General features: G+C 38.3%; 4 protein-coding genes across 5 annotated transcripts in view; all 4 read left to right on the top strand.

The window, feature by feature from the left end:
- LOC307151281 (N-acylneuraminate cytidylyltransferase B-like) overlaps window positions 1-25,485 on the top strand; it is a gene marked incomplete at its 5' end in the record, with an annotated part of 151,949 nt that overhangs the window by 9,038 nt on the left and 117,426 nt on the right. The window lies entirely within an intron of this gene.
- LOC307150893 (beta-1,4 N-acetylgalactosaminyltransferase 1-like) overlaps window positions 1-25,485 on the top strand; it is a 58,204-nt gene that overhangs the window by 2,417 nt on the left and 30,302 nt on the right. The window contains exon 2 of the mRNA XM_079858510.1: window positions 2,469-2,606. Coding sequence (XP_079714636.1) covers window positions 2,469-2,606 — 138 coding nt within the window. The remainder of the gene's footprint in view (window positions 1-2,468; window positions 2,607-25,485) is intronic.
- LOC307150890 (N-lysine methyltransferase KMT5A-like) lies at window positions 6,194-9,232 on the top strand. Of its 2 annotated transcripts, XM_079858506.1 has the most exons (5): window positions 6,194-6,632; window positions 7,461-7,569; window positions 7,722-7,878; window positions 8,198-8,390; window positions 8,846-9,232. In XM_079858506.1, exons 2-5 carry the CDS (start codon window positions 7,467-7,469, stop codon window positions 9,071-9,073), a joined length of 681 nt encoding a protein of 226 aa, XP_079714632.1. In that variant the 5' UTR covers window positions 6,194-6,632; window positions 7,461-7,466; the 3' UTR covers window positions 9,074-9,232. The 2 variants fall into 2 exon arrangements, with proteins under 2 accessions (XP_079714632.1, XP_079714631.1); XM_079858505.1 differs by having other exon boundaries at window positions 6,194-7,569.
- On the top strand, window positions 10,407-24,201 carry LOC307150886 (uncharacterized protein). The gene is made up of 9 exons (XM_079858479.1): window positions 10,407-10,910; window positions 11,447-11,554; window positions 12,091-12,198; window positions 12,735-12,842; window positions 13,379-13,486; window positions 13,898-14,522; window positions 18,332-18,399; window positions 19,034-19,162; window positions 23,985-24,201. Exons 1-8 carry the CDS (start codon window positions 10,872-10,874, stop codon window positions 19,145-19,147), a joined length of 1,278 nt encoding a protein of 425 aa, XP_079714605.1. The 5' UTR covers window positions 10,407-10,871; the 3' UTR covers window positions 19,148-19,162; window positions 23,985-24,201.

Raw genomic sequence — 25,485 nt, 5'->3', positions numbered from 1 at the left:
GAATCCAACTACTAACATGGCCAAGACCAAAGAGCTGTCCAAAGACACTAGAGACAAAATTGTACACCTCCACAAGGCTGGAAAGGGCTACGGGGAAATTGCCAAGCAGCTTGGTGAAAAAAGGTCCACTGTTGGAGCAATCATTAGAAAATGGAAGAAGCTAAACATGACTGTCAATCTCCCTCGGAGTGGGGCTCCATGCAAGATCTCACCTCGTGGGGTCTCAATGATCCTAAGAAAGGTGAGAAATCAGCCCAGAACTACACGGGAGAAGCTGGTCAATGACCTGAAAAGAGCTGGGACCACCGTTTCCAAGGTTACTGTTGGTAATACACTAAGACGTCATGGTTTGAAATCATGCATGGCACGGAAGGTTCCCCTGCTTAAACCAGCACATGTCAAGGCCCGTCTTAAGTTTGCCAATGACCATTTGGATGATCCAGAGGAGTCATGGGAGAAAGTCATGTGGTCAGATGAGACCAAAATAGAACTTTTTGGTCATAATTCCACTAAACGTGTTTGGAGGAAGAAGAATGATGAGTACCATCCCAAGAACACCATCCCTACTGTGAAGCATGGGGGTGGTAGCATCATGCTTTGGGGGTGTTTTTCTGCACATGGGACAGGGCGACTGCACTGTATTAAGGAGAGGATGACCGGGGCCATGTATTGCGAGATTTTGGGGAACAACCTCCTTCCCTCAGTTAGAGCATTGAAGATGGGTCGAGGCTGGGTCTTCCAACATGACAATGACCCGAAGCACACAGCCAGGATAACCAAGGAGTGGCTCTGTAAGAAGCATATCAAGGTTCTGGCGTGGCCTAGCCAGTCTCCAGACCTAAACCCAATAGAGAATCTTTGGAGGGAGCTCAAACTCCGTGTTTCTCAGCCCAGAAACCTGACTGATCTAGAGAAGATCTGTGTGGAGGAGTGGGCCAAAATCCCTCCTGCAGTGTGTGCAAACCTGGTGAAAAACTACAGGAAACGTTTGACCTCTGTAATTGCAAACAAAGGCTACTGTACCAAATATTAACATTGATTTTCTCAGGTGTTCAAATACTTATTTGCAGCTGTATCATACAAATAAATAGTTAAAAAATCATACATTGTGATTTCTGGATTTTTTTTTTTAGATTATGTCTCTCACAGTGGACATGCACCTACGATGACAATTTCAGACCCCTCCATGAGTGGGAGAGCTTCTAAGTGGGAGAACTTGCATTTTCCTCACTGTATGTCATTGATATTTTACCTTTTATAAGCTACTACAGTACCAGTCAAAAGTTTGGAAACACTACTATTTTTAATGCTTTTGAAAGAAGTCTCTTATGCTCATCAAGCCTGCAGTTAAAAACAAAAAACAAAACAAAAAAAACAGTAATATTCTGAAATATTATCACAATTTAAAATAATGGTTCTCTTTTTTAATATACTTTAAAATGTAATTTATTTTTGTGATGCAAAGCTGAATTTTCATCAGCAAGTACTCCAGTCTTTGGTGTCTTATGATCCTTCAGAAATCATTCTAATATGCTGATTTATGATCAATGTTGGAAACAGTTGTGCTGATTAATATTTTTTTATAACCTGAGATACTTTTTTCAGGATTATTTGATGAATAAAAAGTTAAAAAGAATTGTATTTATTTAGAATAGAAATCTTTTGTAACAATATACACTACCGTTCAAAAGTTTGGGAACAATAACTATTTTTATTTTAAGAAATTAGTACTTTAATTCAACAAGAATGCGTTAAATTGATAAAAGGTGATGGTAACGATTTATATTGTTAGAAATGTTTTTATTTTGAATAAATGCTGTTTTTATGAATAAATGCTGTTAACGTTTTACTCATCAATGAATCCTGAAAGAAGTATTCCAAAAAAATATATTAAACAGCACAACTGTTTCCATCATTGATAATAACTGAGTATCAAATCATCATATTAGAATGATTTCTGAAGGATCATAAGACACCAAAGACTGGAGTACTTGCTGATGAAAATTCAGCTTTGCATCACAAAAATAAATTACATTTTAAAGTATATTAAAAAAAGAGAACCATTATTTTAAATTGTAATAATATTTCATAATATTACTGTTTTTTTTTTTTTTTGTTTTGTTTTTTTTAACTGCAGGCTTGATGAGCATAAGAGACTTCTTGCAAAAGCATTAAAAATAGTAATGTTTCCAAACTTTTGACTGGTACTGTATGTTTTGTTAACTTGCAATAAAAAAAATAAATAAAAAATAATAATAATAATAAAAAAAAAATTGTCATTTTTATTCTCGCAAATTCGAAAACCACTGCTTGAGGTTAACTGACAAATCCATGAATTAACCAACTATATTACAAATAGAAATGTTATGATATATAACATCACCCAGAACCTGTCTCTTCCTTGTTTTTTTTTTTTTAATGATTTTTTTTTTTTTTTGTGTGTGTGTGTGTGTGTGTGCATGTCTCAGTATAGGGCCTTTTCACAATGAGAATCCAGTGCCCTGTACCTGCCAAAAGACTGATCCTGCAAACAGGTTTGTGCCAAAAGATGAGCTGGATGACTTGCAGAAACGGCGGGCAGAAGAGTTCAGACAACACCAGATCAGGTTTCTCACAATTTATCTGATCTTTTCACAGCTAGAAGAAAATAAATTACTTAACATTTTACATAAGACTAAAGTGGTTGCACTTTATTTTACAGTACAGGGGTTAAGGTTAGGGTGCCGTCATTTATAAATGACTTTGTCCTATTAGAGTAAATAATTTTTGGCAAATTGTCTGAAACTTCTCACACATTCAAATTCAAAGACGTCTGAAACGAGAAGCAGAAAATTGCTTGACGGTTCCATCTTTAATCTCCTGGCAGATCTCACCCATCAGTCGAAGTCTAGAATAGTTTAAAGGGTAACTCTTGCCAAAATACAACCTAGGATCTTTTTTTTTTTTTTTTTAGAGTGTGTGTGTGAAGTTTTTGCTCAAAATACCCCACAGATATTTTTATGAAATGTAAGAGGGGCTGTGGAACATAAGAGGAAGCTCCAGTCTCTTGTAAAGGGGTTCAACGTATTGATGCATGCATACATGGAAATAAGGGACTCTACAGACTTCTTTTATTTATCAGAGCTCATCTCGTGAGACACACACTGCCGTCTTCCTAGCTTCACCCGCGCACACACTTTTTCTGCGCATGTCCCTTTCTTTACACATAACAATAACTGCACATGTCAACGCGCCAATTCCCCATACGTATTCATAACGTCACCAGTGCATCACCCGTGAACAGAAAATCAAATTACCCAATTTACATACAAAATAATCACAAAATAAAATCTCACAATAGCATTTTAAAGAGTTGGGGGTTGAGGGTTAGCAAAAACACACCGTTTTGTGTCTGGCCCTTTAAATGCAAATATGCTGCTGCTCCCGACACAGAGGGCGGAGTTTCAACAGGTGGCAGTTTTGCTGGATCTTTTTATCTGACATACAAAACAAATAAAAGCAGCCTCTGAGTGAATTGTCCTTATATTGCTCTATAAAACAGATGTGATGTACATTTAATCAGCACGTGCTTTCATCTTTTCATGGGCCAAAGACAAAAATATAACTTAAATAGGGTAAAATGACAAAAATAACCACACAGGTAAGTAAAATAACACAATACACATACATTGCAGTGAAGATATAGACATAAAAGCAACAATTAAAATAAAGATTAAGTAGAATTAACAGGGGCCAAAAATAACACCTCTTCAGTGCATTAACAATGCCAAGAGGAAGAGGAGGATCTAAGTAGCGCCTCCCACTATGCAGGGCAGCTGCGGCGTTTCAGTGCTGTGTGTTTGTTTGTTTGTTTGCTTGGTTGTTGTTCGCTGTTTAAAAAAAAAAAAAAAATGCAGTTTAGTTACAATCAGGATATGCTTATGAACATTAGGGGAACAATGCCTGCCAGCTTGATCCCCGAATTCCTGTTTTTTGCGGACGATATCATTAAGTCAGCGGCAAGAGTCAAGCGACGCAGCCGAGCGAGAGGGAGGAGAGCGGGGGCTCTCCACAGGTGGAGGAAGCGGGGACACCGAGTTTCTCTCCCTGCTGTCTGCCTGTCTAACGTGCGCTCCCTCAGTAAAAAAAATCAACGAGCTTAATCTGTTGTTACGGACCAACAGGGATTTCAGTATGAATGCGGCTTTTGTCTTCACCGAGACCTGGCTGAATGTGGACATCCCGGATTCAGCTGTGGAATTACCTGGATTTAACTTAATCAGAGCCGACCGCGACAAAGGACTGAGTGGGAAGTCATCAGGCGGAGGTCTGTGTTGTTACATTTATTCAAATTGGTGCACTGACGTTTCAGTATTACACAAACATTGCTGCCCCTTGTTGGAGTTCATTTCCATGGACTGCAGGCCCTTCTGCCCTAGAGAGTTTGCCTCTATTATATTTGCATGTGTGTATATCCCACCCGAAGTTAACACACAGGAGACGCAGTACGCCCTAATGGAGCTGATCATAAACATCGAGAATAAGCATCCTGACTCTGTACTTCTCTTTCTGGGCGACTTCAATGCCTGCCATTTGAAACATGATCTGCCCAAATACAAACAACTAGTCAGCTGTCCGACTCGTGGAGAAAATATACTGGATCATTTTTATTCTGTCCACAAAGCAGCATATCGTTCACTTCCCCGTGCCCCCCTCGGGAACTCTGATCATTGTTTAATTCAGATGGTCCCCACCTACAAACAAAAACTAGCCAAAGCAGTTCAGTATACATCTAAAAGATGGACGACAGAGGCAATTGGGATGTTTAACCCTCTGATGGTCTTTATTTATGTCTACACTCTGGGTTTTGGGGTCTCTAGAGACCCCAGAAAATAACATTTAATTTTGTAACAAGATAATAGTTTTTTTTTTTTTACAAATGTAATTTTATTCTGTTTGTTAATGTTTTTACTCAACATTTGTGCAGTTTTTGGAGAATTTATGATATTTTTTAAATTTCTATAAATAAATTAATAAATAAATATTTAAATAGCCTTTTTACAAAAAAACAGCATTTGATGTAAAATTCACTTTATAAAAGACCCAGATTTCTAACTTTCATTCATGGGGATAACATGGATGATTTTAAATGGTTTAATGTAACATTTTTGCCCATTTTTTGGAAAATGCAGTTTTAAAATAAAAAATAATAATTTTAACCACTAGATGGCTATAGAGCTCCAGTATATGCTATTTGCTATTAGACTACCTGAAAGATATCTTTTCACAAGTTGGATTCAGTTGGATTCATATCTAAATATTATAAAATCACAATTATAACAAAAATAAAATATTTTTGTCAAAGTTTAGCATTTTTTTGTACCAAAAAACCCCCCAGTTTTTCAATAATGTTACATTATGATTAGAATCAAACCTGAACAAAATGTTACAAAGAGAAATGTTGGAGTCTTAAGATTTTATCATTTATTTCAATCATTTATTTGTAATCTAATTCTAGATTCTAGACACACACAATTGCGTGTGTGTGTGTGTGTGTGTGTGTGTCTGAGAGATAAAGAGAGAGAGAGTGTGTGAGTACACATTGTCGATGTGCCAGTGTCACCACACCACTTTATATTTGAAGTGGTTTAGCATTTTGGATGATTTTATTTGACAAATTATAGCCTTACAAATGTTCCTGTGTGTGTATGTGTGTGTGTGTGTATGTGTGTGTGTGTATGTGTGTGTGTGTGTGTGTGTGTGTTTACATTTTCAATGTGTCAGTGTCACCAATTTATTTTTGTGGTGGTACTGCATTTTGGATGATTTTATTTGACAAATTATAGCCTTACAAATGTTCCTGTGTGTGTGTGTGTGTGTGCGTGCGTGTGTGTGTGTGTGTGAGAGAGAGTGTGCGAGTACACATTGTCGGTGTCAGTGTCACCACTTTATATTTGTGTTGGTTCTGCATTTTGGATGATTTTATTTGACAAATTATAGCCTTACAAATGTGTGTGTGTGTGTGTGTGTGTGTGTGTGTGTCTGTGTGTGTGTGTGTGTGTGTGTGTGTGTGTGTGTGTGTGTGTGTGTGAGTACACATTGTCGATGTCAGTGTGACCACTTTATATTTGTGTTGGTTCTGCATTTTGGATGATTTTATTTGACAAATTATAGCCTTACAAATGTGTGTGTGTGTGTGTGTGTGTGAGTTGGTATTTATCACGTTGTGGGGACAAGAATCTGTTTACACAGTCACGTAATGGGGACCTCTTGCGTTGTGGGGACCAAAAATCAGGTCCCCATAAGGATGACCCATTGAATTGAATAGAGGAACTATTCTGAAGGTGCTGGGCGGAGTTTCAGCATTGGCCCATAACACACGATTATGAGGTAGTGTGAGTGTGTGAAGTGTGTGCTCAGCTGCGCCCCCAAACATTTTTGGCTGGTAATGCACTCACTTCTCCACACACACATTTTCCAATTATGGTTGAGTACCGCCCACTTCCGGGTCCTCATAAGGAAGGAATTCAACAACAACTTGAAAATATAAGTATTAAATTGATACTGTACACGGAAGACAAAGAAGAAGATTATTTACTGGAGATGCCAACTAAGGATCTAAACTTCTGCAGAGGATAAAAGTGAAGCTCAAGGTACGTTAAGCACATATGTATGAAACCAGTTAGGTTAATTAGATTAGGCAGCGGGCTAACGTTAGCTGCTAGCTAGTTAGTGCTAATTGTTGAGGCTAAGTGTGGCCTGACGTGTTTTTGTGTTTTTCCAATAAGCGATCACAAAATCATACAATGTAATGTTAAGTACTTCATTTCAACTGAAAAGTGTCGTCAGGTGTTTAGTCTGATTGATTGCTAATGAAGGAATTGGGTTATTAAGTCTGTTTCTGTCTAGTTCGCGTGCTGGACAGTAGATTATTTTCTACTTTAAATTAAAGGTAATGTTATGTTTTATTACTTGTCAGGACAGGGTGAGGGGGAGGAATATCACACTTGTGTTTGACTTTTAGTATTGATATCGTTAACAGAGCAATTAAGTAACGTTAGGCAAAAATAAAAACACTGAAATGGTAAGTAGCTTTAAATGAATAAACTTTGTTTTAATTATGACAGTAACTTAAAATAAACTGGGGTTTGTATGGCGAGATCGTTCAAAAGAGTAGTTAGGTTAAGAGCCAAATAAGTAGTTAATTGTCAAGGCTACCTGGGATTATATAGATGTTGGTTTTGTGAGAGATTAGAGCCTAAGTGAAAATGTTGAGTTTATGCCCTCAAGGCTAGTAAGTTAGTCAATAAATGTGATATCCTTGAGTTCTGATTTCTTGTCTTACATTGATACATACGATATCATTGTAATGCAGTGTTACATTACAATAACATTCTTATCTACTTATTGAACATGCTAGTTTAATTCTGCATGTCTCCCCATTTTCACACTATTATTTATTACAATTTTTTTTCTCTCAGTTTGAAATGCCACCACGAATCAGCCCCCTTAAGGATGCCATGCATCATGTTGTTTCGAAGACTGACAAAACATTCAAATTAGATGTGAAGTATATCAATCCAGTGAAAGGTAAGGTGGTGTGATTTATCATTTAATATTTACCATCATATGCATGTCCTAACCATACTGCTGCCAACTATTGATGTCTTTTTGTGTATTTGGCATCCTTTATCTATAAGATTTTATTTTTGGTGAAAAAAAAAAAATTCTGTATTTTGCAGGACGTGGTCTATTCGCAAAGGGTGCCTTTTGCAAAGGTGATTTTGAGTACAGGGGAGATATGATAAATGATGCAGAGCTGCAGAGAAGAAGAACATGTTACCACGCATCCTGTGCTGCATTTATGTTTGATTTCATTTGGCGAGGGAAAACATGGTGGTAAGAAGTCAAGTTGCACCATATTCCTTATGCTAAACCAGGGTCTCTCAAACTCAGTCCTGCAGGGCCACTGTCCTGCACAGTTTAGCTCCAACCCTGATCAAACACACCTGAGCAAACTAATCAATGTCTTCAGGATCACTAGAAACTCACAGCTAGGTGTGTTTGATCAGTTTTGGAGCTAAACTGTGCAGGACAGTGGCCCTCCAGGACTGAGTTTGAGAAACCCTGTGCTAAACTATAGTAAAAAAAGACACTGATTTGGGGTGGTATATTGTAATACTTGTATTCATCCTTTTCTCATGCTTTCATATTTAAGTATTGATGCCTCAAGAGAAGATGGATCGTTTCGGCGGATCGTTATTGATGACCACAAATATCCAAATTGTAAGATGAAGAAAACTGACGTCAATGGAAAGCCTCACCTTTGTCTGTTTGCCCTGGATGACATTAAAGAAGGAGAAGAAATTGCCTATGATTATGGAGGAGAAGACTACCCTTGGAGAACACAAGTATGTTGCAAAGCACACTGTGTACAGAATATATCATTGTTGCAACATGTTAAGCAAGTTGTTGGTTGAATAGATTATAATTTGAATCTATTAGAAATCTATGAATCTAATCATGTCTATAAATGATAAGTTAAGTTACGTTTTAGGTCAGTGTTTCTACCCCACCCCTAAAATTTATACATTTAAAGAGTGAGGTGGTACAGTCTTAGGCCACTTTTCTTTCTGCAAGTTATGTGTGGCATGCAATGGCCTTATTGCAACTTATGGGTGAAATGTAATCACAAAAATAAACTAAAGATTAACTATGTAAAATGAAGACATGTTTTAATTGTAAATGTTTTTGTATTTTTTTTTTCTTTTTTTTTAATTCTGAAATCATGTGGTATCTGCTTCAGATTTATCTCTTGTGTTTCCATGTTCTAATATCTTGTCATTATGAATGTTGTCTCTTACAGATAACCAGCGTTGCCATTAAAACCAGTGCAGCGAGTGCTTCTGATCCTTCTCTCCAGTCAGAGACTCCGATGGATGATGAATCTGCTCAGATCAACTCTCCTCAACAGGTACGTTCACATTCATCTAGGGATGCAACGATACCATTTTTTCAGAACCGATCCGATACCAAAAATTCTGAGTATCGGCCGATACCGATCCGTACCGATACCAGCGCAGTTTTTTTTTAATCAAGTAGAATTTCTATTACTCTGTGTTAAACTGATAAGAACTGAAAAAAAAGAAAAACACCAACAAAAAATATATGATCATAATCTGACATAAATGCTATTATAAACTAGATTAGTGGATAATTCAGCAATAAAATTTAGTCTAGAAAAATCACGAGTGCACAATTAATTGTATAAAATCTGAACATTTTGTGAAAAAAATGTTTAGTGGAGAACAAATTAGAGACAATAAGTGTAACACTAAATCTGGTAAAACTTTACACATTGCTCTTTGTATTGTTGTAAAATACATTCATGAAAAACAAGATAAAAATAGCAATTATTTTATATCCTACTATAAAATTGAGACATTTTTTAAATGTATAGCACAGCTGTTTAATAAGGTAGCAACATAATAGATAGGACAGGACAAGAACGGCTATTAATAATCTTTCATTGCGTCCCTGTATTACGATATGAAAGGCTCCAATACAGTGCGGCCCACAGCGCTTATGCGCATCCCGAGCGCAGAATGATGCTCTTGAAGCAACATGAGTCACAGCGCGCAGCGCGTCGAGTCCGCATTGAAAAGTTTAAAGCACAAAGAAAATACATATGATGCATAGTGTATTATACAGTATCTATCTATGCAATAGTCTATTCAGCATTTTCTTTTAAATTTCAGTTACTGTGCGCGTGAAGAACAAATAGTACCTGACTTTACTCTACTGTTGTGATCTAACAGACACCCGGTGGAAAGTAACATGATTAAGGTACAGCAATAAAGTCCAGCAAGATAAAGTTGTTTTATGTGAAACCATAGACCTTTATCTACAGATCAAGTATAATAATAGTAACATTGAATCATCTTGGAGAGAGTTTCATCGTGTGTTCTGTCATAACCGGACGCGACGCGCTGTTTGAGTGCTGAATGAAGAATGATTGACAGCCGCAGCTGAGGGAAACGTTTACGTGATCTTGAATTTAACACTTAAATATTAATTTATATCTCACATTATACTGTATAATGGCTTCAGAACACTTAAAATATTGTGCACGAAAACTTATGGTGCTTTATAATGTTTGTGGGGCTTAACAATAACACTGAATAGTATACGCACAATATCGGATTTGGATCGGCCTTGTCTGACCGATACCCGATCCGCCAAAAATGGCAGTATCGGAGCCGATTCCGATACTGAGTATCGGATCGGTGCATCCCTACATTCATCACTAAAGATTTAGGTCTACTGTCTCTCTTTGTCATGGTTTAGTGATTTTTAAGCATATTTTGATGCGTATCTGGTGTAAATTAGTAAATTAAACCGTGTAACGACATGTGTCCAGTAGGTTAGTGCTAGTGGAGTATTTAGGGCCAGTTTTATCCTTCACAGGGATTTTTTTCTGGATTAATTGTTGCTTTAAAATGGACAGTCACGACGTCCCCACAACACACTTTCAGTCAGTGTTTGACTTAAAACTTGTGTGTTGAATTTGATGAAACTAGTCCCCATAAGGAACTATAACGTGGTGTGTGAAAGGTCCCCATGAAGGTGTGTGAAAGGTCCCCATGAAGCCGGGTTTTATCCAGATGTGTGTGAGCGCAGACAGGGGTTGACTGGACAGGAATAAATGTTTTAGATGAAGTTGATTTGTCTATTTCTCTGAAATCCTGTGGTATCTGCTTCAGATTTCTCTCTTGTGTTTCCATGTTCTAATATCTTGTCATTATGAATGTTGTCTCTTACAGATAACCAGCGTTGCCATTAAAACCAGTGCAGCGAGTGCTTCTGATCCTTCTCTCCAGTCAGAGACTCAGATGGATGATGAATCTGCTCAGATCAACTCTCCTCAACAGGTACGTTCACATTCATCACTAAAGATTTAGGTCTACTGTCTCTCTTTGTCATGGTTTAGTGATTTTTAGGCATATTTTGATGCGTATCTGGTGTAAATTAGTACATTAAACCGTGTAACGACATGTGTCCTGTAGTTTAGTGCTAGTGGAGTATTTAGGGCCAGTTTTATCCTTCACAGGGAATTATTTTCTAGGTTAATTGTTGCTTTAAAATGGACACTCACGAAGTCCCCACAACACACTTTCAGTCAGTGTTTGAGTTCAAACTCATGTGTTGAATTTGGTGAAACTAGTCCCCATAAGGAACTATAACGTTGTGTGTGAAAGGTCCCCATGAAGGTGTGTGACAGGTCCCCATGAAGCCGGGTTTTATCCAGATGTGTGTGAGCGCAGACAGGGGTTGACTGGACAGGAATAAATGTTTTAGATGAAGTTGATTTGTCTCTTTCTATAAAATCATGTGGTATCTGCTTCAAATTTCTCTCTTGTGTTTCCATGTTCTAATATCTTGTCATTATGAATGTTGTCTCTTACAGATAACCAGCGTTGCCATTAAAACCAGCGCAGCGAGTGCTTCTGATCCTTCTCTCCAGTCAGAGACTCAGATGGATGATGAATCTGCTCAGATCAACTCTCCTCAACAGGTACGTTCACATTCATCACTAAAGATTTAGGTCTACTGTCTCTCTTTGTCATGGTTTAGTGATTTTTAGGCATATTTTGATGCGTATCTGGTGTAAATTAGTACATTAAACCGTGTAACGACATGTGTCCTGTAGTTTAGTGCTAGTGGAGTATTTAGGGCCAGTTTTATCCTTCATAAGGATTTATTTTCTAGGTTAATTGTTGCTTTAAAATGGACACTCACGACGTCCCCACAACACACTTTCAGTCAGTGTTTGAGTTCAAACTCATGTGTTGAATTTGATGAAACTAGTCCCCATAAGGAACTATAACATTGTGTGTGAAAGGTCCCCATGAAGGTGTGTGAAAGGTCCCCATGAAGCCGGGTTTTATCCAGATGTGTGTGAGCGCAGACAGGGGTTGACTAGACAGGAATAAATGTTTTAGATGAAGTTGATTTGTCTATTTCTCTGAAATCATGTGGTATCTGCTTCAGATTTCTCTCTTGTGTTTCCATGTTCTAATATCTTGTCATTATGAATGTTGTCTCTTACAGATAACCAGCGTTGCCATTAAAACCAGCGCAGCGAGTGCTTCTGATCCTTCTCTCCAGTCAGAGACTCAGATGGATGATGAATCTGCTCAGATCAACTCTCCTCAACAGGTACGTTCACATTCATCACTAAAGATTTAGGTCTACTGTCTCTCTTTGTCATGGTTTAGTGATTTTTAGGCATATTTTGATGCGTATCTGGTGTAAATTAGTACATTAAACCGTGTAACGACATGTGTCCTGTAGTTTAGTGCTAGTGGAGTATTTAGGGCCAGTTTTATCCTTCACAGGGAATTATTTTCTAGGTTAATTGTTGCTTTAAAATGGACACTCACGACGTCCCCACAACACACTTTCAGTCAGTGTTTGAGTTCAAACTCATGTGTTGAATTTGATGAAACTAGTCCCCATAAGGAACTATGACATTGTGTGTGAAAGGTCCCCATGAAGGTGTGTGAAAGGTCCCCATGAAGCCGGGTTTTATCCAGATGTGTGTGAGCGCAGACAGGGGTTGACTGGACAGGAATAAATGTTTTAGATGAAGTTGATTTGTCTCTTTTTATAAAATCATGTGGTATCTGCTTCAAATTTTTCTCTTGTGTTTCCATGTTCTAATATCTTGTCATTATGAATGTTGTCTCTTACAGATAACCAGCGTTGCCATTAAAACCAGCGCAGCGAGTGCTTCTGATCCTTCTCTCCAGTCAGAGACTCAGATGGATGATGAATCTGCTCAGATCAACTCTCCTCAACAGGTACGTTCACATTCATCACTAAAGATTTAGGTCTACTGTCTCTCTTTGTCATGGTTTAGTGATTTTTAGGCATATTTTGATGCGTATCTGGTGTAAATTAGTACATTAAACCGTGTAACGACATGTGTCCTGTAGTTTAGTGCTAGTGGAGTATTTATGGCCAGTTTTATCCTTCACAGGGAATTATTTTCTAGGTTAATTGTTGCTTTAAAATGGACACTCACGACGTCCCCACAACACACTTTCAGTCAGTGTTTGAGTTCAAACTCATGTGTTGAATTTGATGAAACTAGTCCCCATAAGGAACTATAACATTGTGTGTGAAAGGTCCCCATGAAGGTGTGTGAAAGGTCCCCATGAAGCCGGGTTTTATCCAGATGTGTGTGAGCGCAGACAGGGGTTGACTGGACAGGAATAAATGTTTTAGATGAAGTTGATTTGTCTATTTCTCTGAAATCATGTGGTATCTGCTTCAGATTTCTCTCTTGTGTTTCCATGTTCTAATATCTTGTCATTATGAATGTTGTCTCTTACAGATAACCAGCGTTGCCATTAAAACCAGCGCAGCAAGTGCTTCTGATCCTTCTCTCCAGTCAGAGACTCAGATGGATGATGAATCTGCTCAGATCAACTCTCCTCAACAGGTACGTTCACATTCATCACTAAAGATTTAGGTATACTGTCTCTCTTTGTCATGGTTTAGTGATTTTTAGGCATATTTTGATGCGTATCTGGTGTAAATTAGTACATTAAACCATGTAACGACATGTGTCCTGTAGTTTAGTGCTAGTGGAGTATTTAGGGCCAGTTTTATCCTTCACAGGGATTTATTTTCTAGGTTAATTGTTGCTTTAAAATGGACACTCACGACGTCCCCACAACACACTTTCAGTCAGTGTTTGAGTTCAAACTTGTGTGTTGAATATGATGAAACTAGTCCCCATAAGGAAATATAACGTTGTGTGTGAAAGGTCCTCATGAAGCTGGTTTTAATCAAGATGTGTGTGTGAGCAAGGTTTGCTGGACAGGAATAATTGTTTTTTTTTCTGGCAAAGGTGTGTCTAGCCCAGATGATTCTCTTTAACCGGCGCAGGGAAGGAGTGGTTTCGAGCATGCCTTTGTCTGCATTTCTATCAAGAGACACTTCTGATCCACATGAGGATGTGGACTGGGCACTCTCTGAAGTGGAAAACAATCTCTGCAGACACTTCACAAGGGTTATCGCAAGGGGGAAGCGTGGTCGACCAGTTCCAATTCTTCTGACTTCAAAAATGCTATGTGCCTTAGAACTCCTTGTTAAGCAGAGAGAGGCTTGTGGGGTTCTGAAAGACAATTCCTATATGTTTGCAAGACCAGAAGCCATGACATATTTTCGAGGGTCAGACTGCCTCCGTGGCTTTGCAAAGGTGTGTGACGCAAAGTGTCCCAAGTCACTGACATCTACAAGACTGCGAAAGCATGCCGCAACCCTTTCAACAGTGCTGAATATGACTGACACCGAGATGGACCAGCTGGCAAACTTTCTTGGACACGACATAAGAATCCATCATGAGTTCTATCGACTCCCTGAGAAGACCCTGCAACTTGCCAAGATCAGCAAAGTTCTAATGGCTCTTGAGCAAGGAAGATTAGCTGAGTTCCATGGCAAGAACTTGGATGAAATTGGGATAGATCCTGATGGTGTGGTATTTTATTTGACTTTTGTTTGATTTTCTGTTTGATTTTCTGTTTACCATCTATTAGGGGTGTAACGATACACGTATTCGTATTGAACTGTTTGGTACGATGCTTTCGGTTCTGTGTTCGGTACGCATTTTCAAACCGAACGGTTCGTTGGACCATTTTTCCTGCCGACCAAAATTTCGTTATTTCAAATGTAGGCGGGTCGCGTGTGGCAAGCGCTCTCGTTATGTAAGAGACGCCGGCGCGACCACAACATTGTCCAACGTCAAATGGCAAACGTAATGCAAGCGGAACGAAACTGCTCGTTATTGTGTGGTTGACGGACCGTTTATCAGTTTGGACCAGTGCAGCGCAAGCTGATCATGATCATACGACACTGTTACTACACAGCGCTAATAAGAGATCCAGTAAAGAAATCATTTGAATTCGCCACAGAAGTAATAACATCGCTGAGAGATCTTGTGAGAAACATTCACATTTCTCCGTTATTAACGGTTCAAACAGCTCTGACGTGGAAACCAGGAGAAACATTGTGCCATAAATGAACTATCCGGTGTCCACAGATGGATTTACCATGGATTTACTGTAGTAACACTAACTGCAACCATGGAAGTTTGGCAGGAATAGTAGGCTATAATGCCTTCAAGTAACATTACGTTGGTTTTATTTTGACATTAAAATAAACTCGATATTACAACAGAAATGTTTAACTCTCTCTTTTCCAGCACTTTAGACACAGTTGCTCCGTTGCGCTTAAAGAAGATTAAAGAAAATAGTCCAACGCCGTGGTACAACGAGCACACTCAGGCCCTTAAGAGAGCAGCCAGAAAAATGGAGCGCAACTGGAAGAAAACAAAACTAGAGGTATTTCGCATTTCATGGAAGGAGAGCTCAATTACTTACAGAGAGGCTTTAAAAGCTGCTAGATCTGCTTATTTTTCAACCCTATTAGAAGAAAATAAACATAATCCTAGGTATTTATTTGAAACGGTGGCTAAACTAACGAAAAATAAAGCTTCAAGCACCGAAGTTTCCAAGCAACACAGCAGTAATGATTTTATGAACTTCACTTATAAGATTGATAATATCAGGGACAAAATTATAACTATGCAACCGTCTACTACAGTATCGCATCAGGCAGTGCATTGTAGTCTCCCTGAGGAAAAATTGGATTAATTCGTTGATATAGGAGAGGAAGAATTTACTAAACTCATTAAATCATCTAAATCTACAACATGTATGTTAGACCCTATACCAACTAAGCTACTGAAAGAAATACTTCCAGAGGTCATAGATCCTCTTCTTAATATCATTAATTCGTCTTTGTCTCTAGGATACGTACCAAAAACCTTTAAGCTGGCTATGATTAAACCGCTTGTTAAAAAAACGCAACTTGATCCTACAGAATTAGTCAATTATAGGCCGATCTCGAATCTACCTTTTCTGTCAAAGATATTAGAAAAGGCAGTATCCTCACAACTGTGTTCCTTTCTTGAAAGAAATGATCTCTGCGAGGATTTCTATTCAGGATTTAGACCGTACCATAGTACCGAGACAGCTCTCGTTAGAGTCACAAATGATTTGCTCTTATCATCCGATCGTGGTTGTATCTCTCTATTAGTGTTACTCGATCTTAGTGCTGCATTTGACACCATTGACCACAACGTTCTTTTAAATAGATTAGAACATTATGTTGGCATTAGTGGAAATGCACTAGCATGGTTTAAATCATACTTATCTGACCGTTATCAGTTTGTAGCAGTAAATGATGAGATGTCTCATCGATCACAAGTTCAGTATGGCGTACCACAAGGCTCAGTACTAGGACCGCTGCTGTTCACTCTGTACATGCTACCATTAGGAGAAATCATTAGGAAACATGGCATTAGCTTTCACTGTTATGCCGATGATACTCAGCTCTATATTTCTTCAAAACCTAACGAAACTTATCAATTCACAAAATGAACGGAATGCATAGCGGATATAAAAAAATTGGATGACTCGTAATTTCCTACTTCTAAATTCTGAAAAAACAGAGTTTCTAATTATTGGACAAAAAACTTCCTCACGTAATAACCTAGAATACTGTCTAACACTTGATGGCTGCTCTGTTAAGTCTTCGTCGTCGGTTAGGAACCTGGGTGTGCTCTTTGATACCAATCTTTCATTTGAAAGTCACGTGTCTAGTATCTGTAAAACTGCATTTTTCCATTTAAAAATATATCTAAATTACACCATATGCTCTCATTGACAAATGCGGAACAATTAGTTCATGCGTTCATGACCTCAAGGCTAGATTATTGTAATGCTCTACTGGGTGGTTGTCCTGCACGCTTAATAAACAAACTACAGCTGGTCCAAAACGCAGCAGCTCGAGTTCTTACTAGAACCAGGAAGTATGACCATATTAGCCCGGTTCTGTCAAAACTGCATTGGCTCCCTATTAAACATCGCATAAATTTTAAAATATTGCTGATCACTTACAAAGCACTAAATGGTTTAGCTCCGCAGTACTTGAGCGAGCTCTTAACGCATTATAGTCCGTCACGTCTATTGCGATCTCAAAATTCCGGCCAGTTACTAATACCTAGAATATCAAAATCGACTGCTGGCGGTAGATCCTTTTCCTATTTAGCACCAAAACTCTGGAACAGTCTTCCTACCATTGTCCGGGAAGCAGACACACTCTGTCAGTTCAAAGCTAGACTAAAGACACATCTCTTTGACCTAGCTTTCGGGAACACTTCCCAAAAATCCTGATGTACTCATTACATCATGAGAAGAATGGCATCTACGCTAATTTTAGTGTCTGTGTTTATCCCGAGGTTTTCCTGCAGCCTGCCGGATCCAGGCCGTATCCAGATCTGACGAATGACTTTCGCCTGGACCGATGACAACGCAGTGCTGAAGTGCCAACTAGTCTCTCCCTATGGAGGATCCCACTACCACTCTACAGATAAGGCGTTGTCGGGAAAGGCGTTGTTCGTTTCGCGTTCCTACCCCAAAGCAACAAAATAAAATAAAATTCTTTATCAAAATTTATAAGGAAAGACAAGTACTTTGTTTAGGCTTGGCTTGTAGGGAATTCCTAACCTGCGTATATTCAAACGCACATAACTATAGAACCCATTCTAAATGCGCATGTGAACGCCATCAGCGTTTCTCACAGGTTCGCGTTTAAAGTCTGTGTAGAGGGAATGGTGTCGTCTTAGCGGCTACATTGCTTGATCGTTGCGACGGAAGCAAATCAATCAAAACTAACTTTAGATGGAAATAACTTAACTCTGCTGTAAAGCCGAAACAATCTCTGTTACCTTAAATTATAAGCTTATCTCTGTAAAGCTGCTTTGAGACAATCTACATTGTTAAAAGCGCTATATAAATGAAGATGACTTGACTTGACATTGTAAATACAATTGCTGCCCTCAAATGTTAATCTGAACTAAAATAAACCTTTGTTTATAACTACTACAATATTACATTTCACTTTTTCCAAGGAGCGTTTTGTTTTATATGCTCCTAAGAAGAGTCAATTATAGCTCCAGAATTGCTCAAAGTAAAAAAAAATCATACTTTATGATGTTAGTTTTAATAAAAAAAAGAATAAAAAAATTAAATCAAGGAAATTACTCTGGCATTTTTTTTCTTTTTGCTGTATCAAAAACGTACCGAACCGTGACACAAGTGTATCGTATTGAACTGAAACGTAAATTTTGTGAACCGTTACACCCCTACCATCTATTCGTATACCAGGTGTTTATGATCCATTATATACCATTGTTAAGCTGTACTTTGAACTTCCACAGAAACGTTATTGACTGTGATGAGGAAGACGGGAGCATACAAGAGGGACACTGTTCATCTACTGTTGACGGTTTGTATTACTGTCAAAATACACTACTACATTTTGCAGTTATTCATAATTTTCAGTCACGTAACTTGTGAAGACCTGACAGACAAAAATATTGTTCTAACATCATAGCCAACATTAAAGAAGATGCTTCAGTATGCTGAACAAATGTTGTTTTTTTTGACGAAACGGCTCATTGTGTAATGAATCAAATGCCTCCAAGCTATTCTTCAACTAAATTACACTAAACATTCATTCTGGAGTGAATATTTTTTTGTGAGTTTACTACCATAAAAAATATATTTCATAGGAGAAACTTGTACATTTTTCATTTTTCATAAAACACTAGCTGATCTGCTCTCTTCTCGTGTTGGTTGTGTCATGGCACAAAACGAATCATGTCAGATGATTAAGACATGAAATAAAATGGTTATACTCAATTTACTTGCACTTATATTTGATTAAATGTCTGCTGGAAAGATGTAGTTCAATTATACTTGCAATAATGAACAATTGCACAGGTTTAGGGTTTATTGTACTTTAATGATTTTAAATAATTAGTGCATAAGTGTGACAAATAACAGTGTATTGTCAGCATTCTATAGTACATTTAAATTGTATCTTTCTGAAAATGTTGAACTTTGATTATTTTCCATAGAACCATCAGCAGAGGTGGCACTTCCTCCTACCAAGAGGAATGACATGCCGCCACCACCCAAGAGACCCAGACCACCATCAGATGAAGAGATGCCTACAGGAGCCAGTGCTGTGAGGCCTTCTTCCAAAGGTGAACTCTTTACACATTTCTTAGACTAAATTAGACCCTTTAGGAGCACTTTAACACCCAGATCTCAGACCAGGGGCCTCATTTATAAAACTGTGCGTAGGAACCTTACTAAAAGTGTACGTGCGCCCGAAAGCCAAAAATGGCGTACGCAAAAAAATATTCAGACTTATAAAACCGTGCGTACGCCAGAACCTGCGCAGAATTCACTTTATAAATCCCAGTCAGCGGAAGATTGTGCGTACATGCATCTCCACCCGAAATAACCATATGTGGAGCTTACGACGCCTAGTTTTACTATGCAGATCCTCATCTACATATCATTTGACTACATAACTGAGGGAAGGAGGTTGTTCCCCAAAATCTCGCAATACATGGCCCCAGTCATCCTCTCCTTAATACAGTGCAGTCGCCCTGTCCCATGTGCAGAAAAACACCCCCAAAGCATGATGCTACCACCCCCATGCTTCACAGTAGGGATGGTGTTCTTGGGATGGTACTCATCATTCTTCTTCCTCCAAACACGTTTAGTGGAATTATGACCAAAAAGTTCTATTTTGGTCTCATCTGATCACATGACTTTCTCCCATGACTCCTCTGGATCATCCAAATGGTCATTGGCAAACTTAAGACGGGCCTTGACATGTGCTGGTTTAAGCAGGGGAACCTTCCGTGCCATGCATGATTTCAAACCATGACGTCTTAGTGTATTACCAACAGTAACCTTGGAAACGGTGGTCACAGCTCTTTTTAGGTCATTGACCAGCTCCTCCCGTGTAGTTCTGGGCTGATTTCTCACCTTTCTTAGGATCATTGAGACCCCACGAGGTGAGATCTTGCATGGAGCCCCAGTCCGAGGGAGATTGACAGTCATGTTGCTCAGGAACCCATCTGTAGTTGTTTAGAGGGTTACTTGGTTGATGCTAGAATCTACTAGGTGTTTTGTGGCACTAGTAGGAACTGTAGCTGTTCTAAAAATGAAAACACCGAATCAGTAATAACTAGCCTAACCCCTGGAGCAGTTTGAGTGGATGGATGCATAAAAATAACTTGCAGCCAAGACATTGATCCTAATATATTTTCCTTTTCTCCAATGATCATTTCAGGCCAAGTGACTGAATGTAAAAATCACTGTTTGATTGACAGTGTAATTCTATTTATAGGTAGAGTGCAAATTAATTTCTCTTGCAATATAGATGCTGACATAAATACTAGGGCTGCCCTCGACTAAAGTTTTTTTTTTTTCTAGTCGACTAGTAGTCGTTCATTAAGCTATTAGTCAACTAATCGCATTTTTATATTAATAAGCCATAACTCATAATAATGAGCCTTTAATTGCCTATATAATACATAGCCTAATTAGCGATCAAGCGCACACTTAAAGTTCCGCAGCGCACCGGCAAAAATAATGATTGAGTGTGTCTTGTGTCAGAAGGAGACTGTCTAAACAAACATTGTAATAATTTATTGATATTCTCGGCTGCAGAGATTAAGTCGATGATACAGACTCGTCATCTCCGCAGTGACTCGCATTTCATACGGATTACATAATCTGAGTATTTATTTTCCACTTGAATTGATTCGTTTAAAAGCAGACATTTCAAGCTTTCTATAGATATATTTCTCACGTGTGTGTGTGTGTGAGGCAGGGTGGGAATTATGTAATTTTAGGGGCAAGGCCATTTGGCCTCCACCTTTTCTTTTTTTTTTAGGGGCACCAAGGCCATATGACAGGGCACAAAGGCCATTGAGTACAATTCGATGGTTTTCCCATTCAGATTGATACCATAACATCCTAATTTGGAATAAGACATGGATTATGACTTTTTTAATAAAAAAAAACATTTTTTAATGAGAGAGAGAGAGAGAGCGCCATTACATCCAGAAGGTATACACCCTCACACAACAATAGAAACAACATAAATGCCAATAAAAGCATTCAGAAACAACACAAATGCCAATAAAAGCATTCAAAATATTCATTCAGTCCTCTATATCATGTGAGTGTGAGAGAGAGAACCATTCCATCCAGAAGGTATACACCCTCACAATCATTATTGCTCAGCGCTCAACGCAGTTTGCTTCGCGCTCCACTCAAATCGCCCCCCGCTCGCTCCAAAAAAGGAAAAAAATCTACATGTATATCACTTGTAGCGGTCCCCAAGCTTTTTTGCGCCACAGATCGGTTTAATATCAGACAATATTTTCACGGACCGGCCTTAAAGGTGTGGCGGATAAATACAACAAAATAAAATGATACGAACGGCATAAAACCTGGGGTATTTTTTTTAGCCTATAATAATAAACGTGAATCCAATGTGTGGGCCTACTAGCAACTTTATTAGCAGCATCCTCTAACATCGCGCCTAAAAACAACTGAGAAAGTCTGAACACAAACAAAATGCCCCCAAAAGAAAAGAATCTCTATGTTTTCGGTGCTGATGCGATGTAAGGGTGGCGCTGCTGCCAATAAAGCACCTAAAAGCTGTCACAACGAACCGGCAAAATTAATGATTATGAATATGTAAAATATAGCAGGAGACATTTTAATTGTTTACTAATAAACCAGTTTTTTATTTTTTTTATGTCTGTGTCGGCTGGAAAGATGCTGACTCGCGATCTTCGCAGTAGTGAACGCGCCAGAGAGAATTGCACATTTCATACGGATTACATAAGAGAGAAGTCTGTTTTCTTTCGTTTTGAATTGTTCTGTTTAAAAGTAGACATTTCAAGCTTTATATATATGTCTCAGGTCTGTGAGGCAAGTAGGCTATACTTGTCTGTAACATTGTGTTTTTTTTTTTTTTGTGAAATAAATTTCTAAATAAATGCGACTTATAGTCCAGTGCGACTTAGGCTAGGCCTATACTGTATGTGTTTTTTCTTCTTCATGGCGCATTTTTTGACTGTTGCGATTTATACTCCGGAGCGACTTATTAATAGTAGGCTACATAATGGTTTGGAGTTTTTGAACTCCATTATTGAGCTGAGTTTTGACTGAAAATAGTCTACTGTTGATGACTGTGCAAGACAGATGGATTCAGGGTCAGGCTTGACTAAGCATGCTTCAGACTCGTGGTGTGAGCGGAGCGAAACTGGAGCGGGAAATAGGGCGACGCTCTGTCCTTTTGAAATTGCCGCTCTGCGCTCTGTCCAAGATCCGCCCGCTCGCGCTCCCCGCTCGCTCCCGCTCCACTCCGCTCACATGCTCTGCTTTATACATGGAACTTGGACAGGGCCAGGGCACACAGGCCACTGTGGCCGTACGATGATTTTTTTTTCACGGGGCATGAAGGCCAAAGTGTAGGGCAACGGCGGCCGTGGCCGCGGTATAATTCCCACCCTGGTGTGAGGCGAGTATACGCTGAGTTTCGGCTCATTTCTGTGATGCTCAAGTTCACTGAGACAGCAGAAAGCACATCCTGATTGTTTTCATTATTTTACAAAGCACAACATTTTGTAGTTATTGTGAGTTTACAGAAATAAGAGTTGAACCTTTACAGTTTGCATTACTCTGTCCTTTTATTCATACAGATAAGAGTATTGAAAGTTAAATGATCGCGCCGGCGCCTGTATGTCCTGCGACTAACCGACTAATAAAAGACCTAATAAATAATAATAATAATAAAAGACCTAATAAATAATAATAATAATAATAGTCGTTTTGGTGCATTTCTCACATCACTATTTACATTTGCACAACAGTTAGTTCAACCTCCACAACATTTAGTCATTTGTGCACATCATAGTAGCAGTTTCTCATTCCTTCCAACAAACTGCAAATGCTTTTGGACATGCATCTATTGCTTTCATACAACTCTCTGCTGTTATATAACATTATCATTTGCTTATGTCATGTCAGTCAAAATTAACTATACTTGTGAATGCTGAATAGTCATTCCATATAAAACTAATAGTCCTCATTTCATTGCTTGAGTCATTACATACAAAAATGTTGAACTAGTTATCAAAATCTGTCAAGCAAATTTTACACTTTTTTTTTAAATTATTATTATTATTATTATTATTATTATTTTTCTGAAAATGCCTCCTAAATTGAATAATTTCTCTCAGGTGAATCTCAGCTTTCACTGATGAGGAACATCTGGATGTGCATGAATGATTACAGTACTATGTACTGTATGTTGTATGTTCAGTTCCAATATGTACTGCAATATTGTTTACAGTTGTGCATAGCTCTATGCATAGCTGTATTTATTTCATTTGCACAATGCTGTGAACAAATTAGAATTGCAAAGAGCATATGCAGTAAAAATGTGAAACATACATATTCAGTGTCTTGTACTCTGTTACCTCACTAAATACAGTAATGTGTAACTTTACTGTATTTTTCAAATGGCTGTTCAAATAGTATATAGTGCTATCTTGAGCATGTACAGGTAGTGTTACCAAGATCTGACTTTTTTGCAATGGAAAACATTTACAGAATAAACTGTCATAATGAAAACATAACCAAGCCATTTGACTATCTTGTTCATAAACAATGGTGTCAGGACTTTTCATCTTGATGACACTGACACTTTCATTGACATGAATACTTGCTTTTGAGGAATGAGCTATCCATTTTGAGCAAGTGATACGCTTTTGCAGGTTATCAACTAGGTTTTGCAGTTTGTACTAATTGTTCTGAGAACTGCTTTAACTGTTGTGCAAATGTAAATAGTGATGTGAGAAATGCACCAAAGCGACTGAGAAAAACTGTAATAACCAGACCTAATAAATACTGATAATAGGATTCAGAACTTCGGATTGGAATTCCAGCACACACTTTATCATTTCAATTGTTTTTTCTGTCCACTTTTAGGTAAAAGTACCCAGAAGACACCCTGGCAGCAGACAGAGGTGCAGGCGGTGGAAAGGCACATGAAGCGATTCATCACATTCATCACATCGTTCATTGTACAAGCAAAGAGCGACTGTGACAAATGTTTAAAAGCTGAACCAGAAGCACTGAAGAACCGCGATTTGAAGACCGTAAAGTTTTACATTTATTAGTAGTGAATAAATGTGTTGAAGCTCAATTAGTAGTAGATTTTGTTTTATTTTTTATAAGTATCAGGTGAATGAGTAGCAGCTGATGCTGGGAGGTTGGCCGAAAAAATTACAATTATAGAAAGAATAGTTTGAAGTGGAAAGGTTTAAATGTTTGACCTGTGGGTATGAAATGGGTTGGAAAATATCCAGACAATAATTCATTACTTGCATGCAGTCCTTTGTTGCAGTGAAAAAGTTCTCCATTCACATATAATCCACTTCAATCACACTAATATTCCAATCAATTGTAAGAACAATCAATCGATCCAAACAAATATTCTGCATGTTGAGGAGATGATTACAAGCACAACACTAGGGCCTGGTTTCACAGACAGGATTTAGATTAAACCAGGATTAGGCCTTTAGTTCAGTTAGGACATTTAAGTAGCTTTTATAAACGTGTCTTAGAAATAAGCATTACTGGTGTGCATCTTGAGACAAAACAATGGCACTTGGACACAAAGGACTTAATTTAAGATGTGCTTTCAGTTAAAACGGCTTAAACACACACTTTAGTCTGAGACTATCTTAAGGCTGGTCTGTGAAACTGGCCATAGGTGTTCTATGCAAGAGTGAAGCTTGGTTGTAGATTGAACCCATTTTTTTAAGGGCAAATGGACAAATGCAATCTGAGGAATTACTTCGTATAAATGCCTATTATTTGTCATTAGTAATATATTTCTTGTTCTATCTAGGTCCCCACAAATCAAAAGGGGAAGTTGTGTGAATTATGCAAATTAAGTCCCCACAAATCAAATAGGAGGTTGTGTGAATTATGCAAATTAGGTCCCCACAAATCTAATGGGAGGTTGTGTGAATTATGCAAATATTATGCAAAGTTGGTCCCTATAAGACATGTCAACTCGATTTTTCAAAAGTCCCCATAACGCATGGTCAAATCATTACTTCATCAATTCAGATATCTGAAGGCGTGTATAAGTTATCAAAGCTATGGTAAGTATCCCTAATTTTTTTCGTACCTCTAGAACCTTTAGAAAGGGTGGTCCCCACAAGTGATGATCATAAAGTTGGTCCCCATTCAGCATGGAAACCAGTATGTGTGTGTGTGTGTGTGTGTGTGTGAGAGAGAGTGTGTGTGTGTGTGTGTGTGTGTGTGTGTGTGAGAGAGAAAGAGAAAGAGAAAGATCTTCTCAGACAAAACAATTCAAACAGTTACTTCAAAATGAGACCCCAAAGGCTTTTAGTAATTTCTAGACAACCTTAAAACAGCATTTCTTGTCAGATTGCGATATTAAGACTTGTAACGTTAC

Source organism: Squalius cephalus (genome assembly GCF_949319135.1).
Source record: "Squalius cephalus genome assembly, chromosome: 23".
NCBI lineage: Eukaryota > Metazoa > Chordata > Actinopteri > Cypriniformes > Leuciscidae > Squalius > Squalius cephalus.
Note: the sequence above shows the minus strand (reverse complement) of the source record. Positions and strands in the feature narration are given on the sequence as shown.

Coding starts and splice junctions, on each gene's coding strand:
- LOC307150890 (XM_079858506.1), top strand. CDS start 7,467: ATGCCACCACGAATCAGCCCCCTTAAGGATGCCATGCATCATGTTGTT. Junction 7,570..7,721: donor GTATATCAATCCAGTGAAAG/GTAAGGTGGTGT, acceptor TGTATTTTGCAG/GACGTGGTCTATTCGCAAAG. Junction 7,879..8,197: donor TGGCGAGGGAAAACATGGTG/GTAAGAAGTCAA, acceptor TTCATATTTAAG/TATTGATGCCTCAAGAGAAG.
- LOC307150886 (XM_079858479.1), top strand. CDS start 10,872: ATGGATGATGAATCTGCTCAGATCAACTCTCCTCAACAG. Junction 11,555..12,090: donor AGATCAACTCTCCTCAACAG/GTACGTTCACAT, acceptor TGTCTCTTACAG/ATAACCAGCGTTGCCATTAA. Junction 13,487..13,897: donor AGATCAACTCTCCTCAACAG/GTACGTTCACAT, acceptor TTTCTGGCAAAG/GTGTGTCTAGCCCAGATGAT.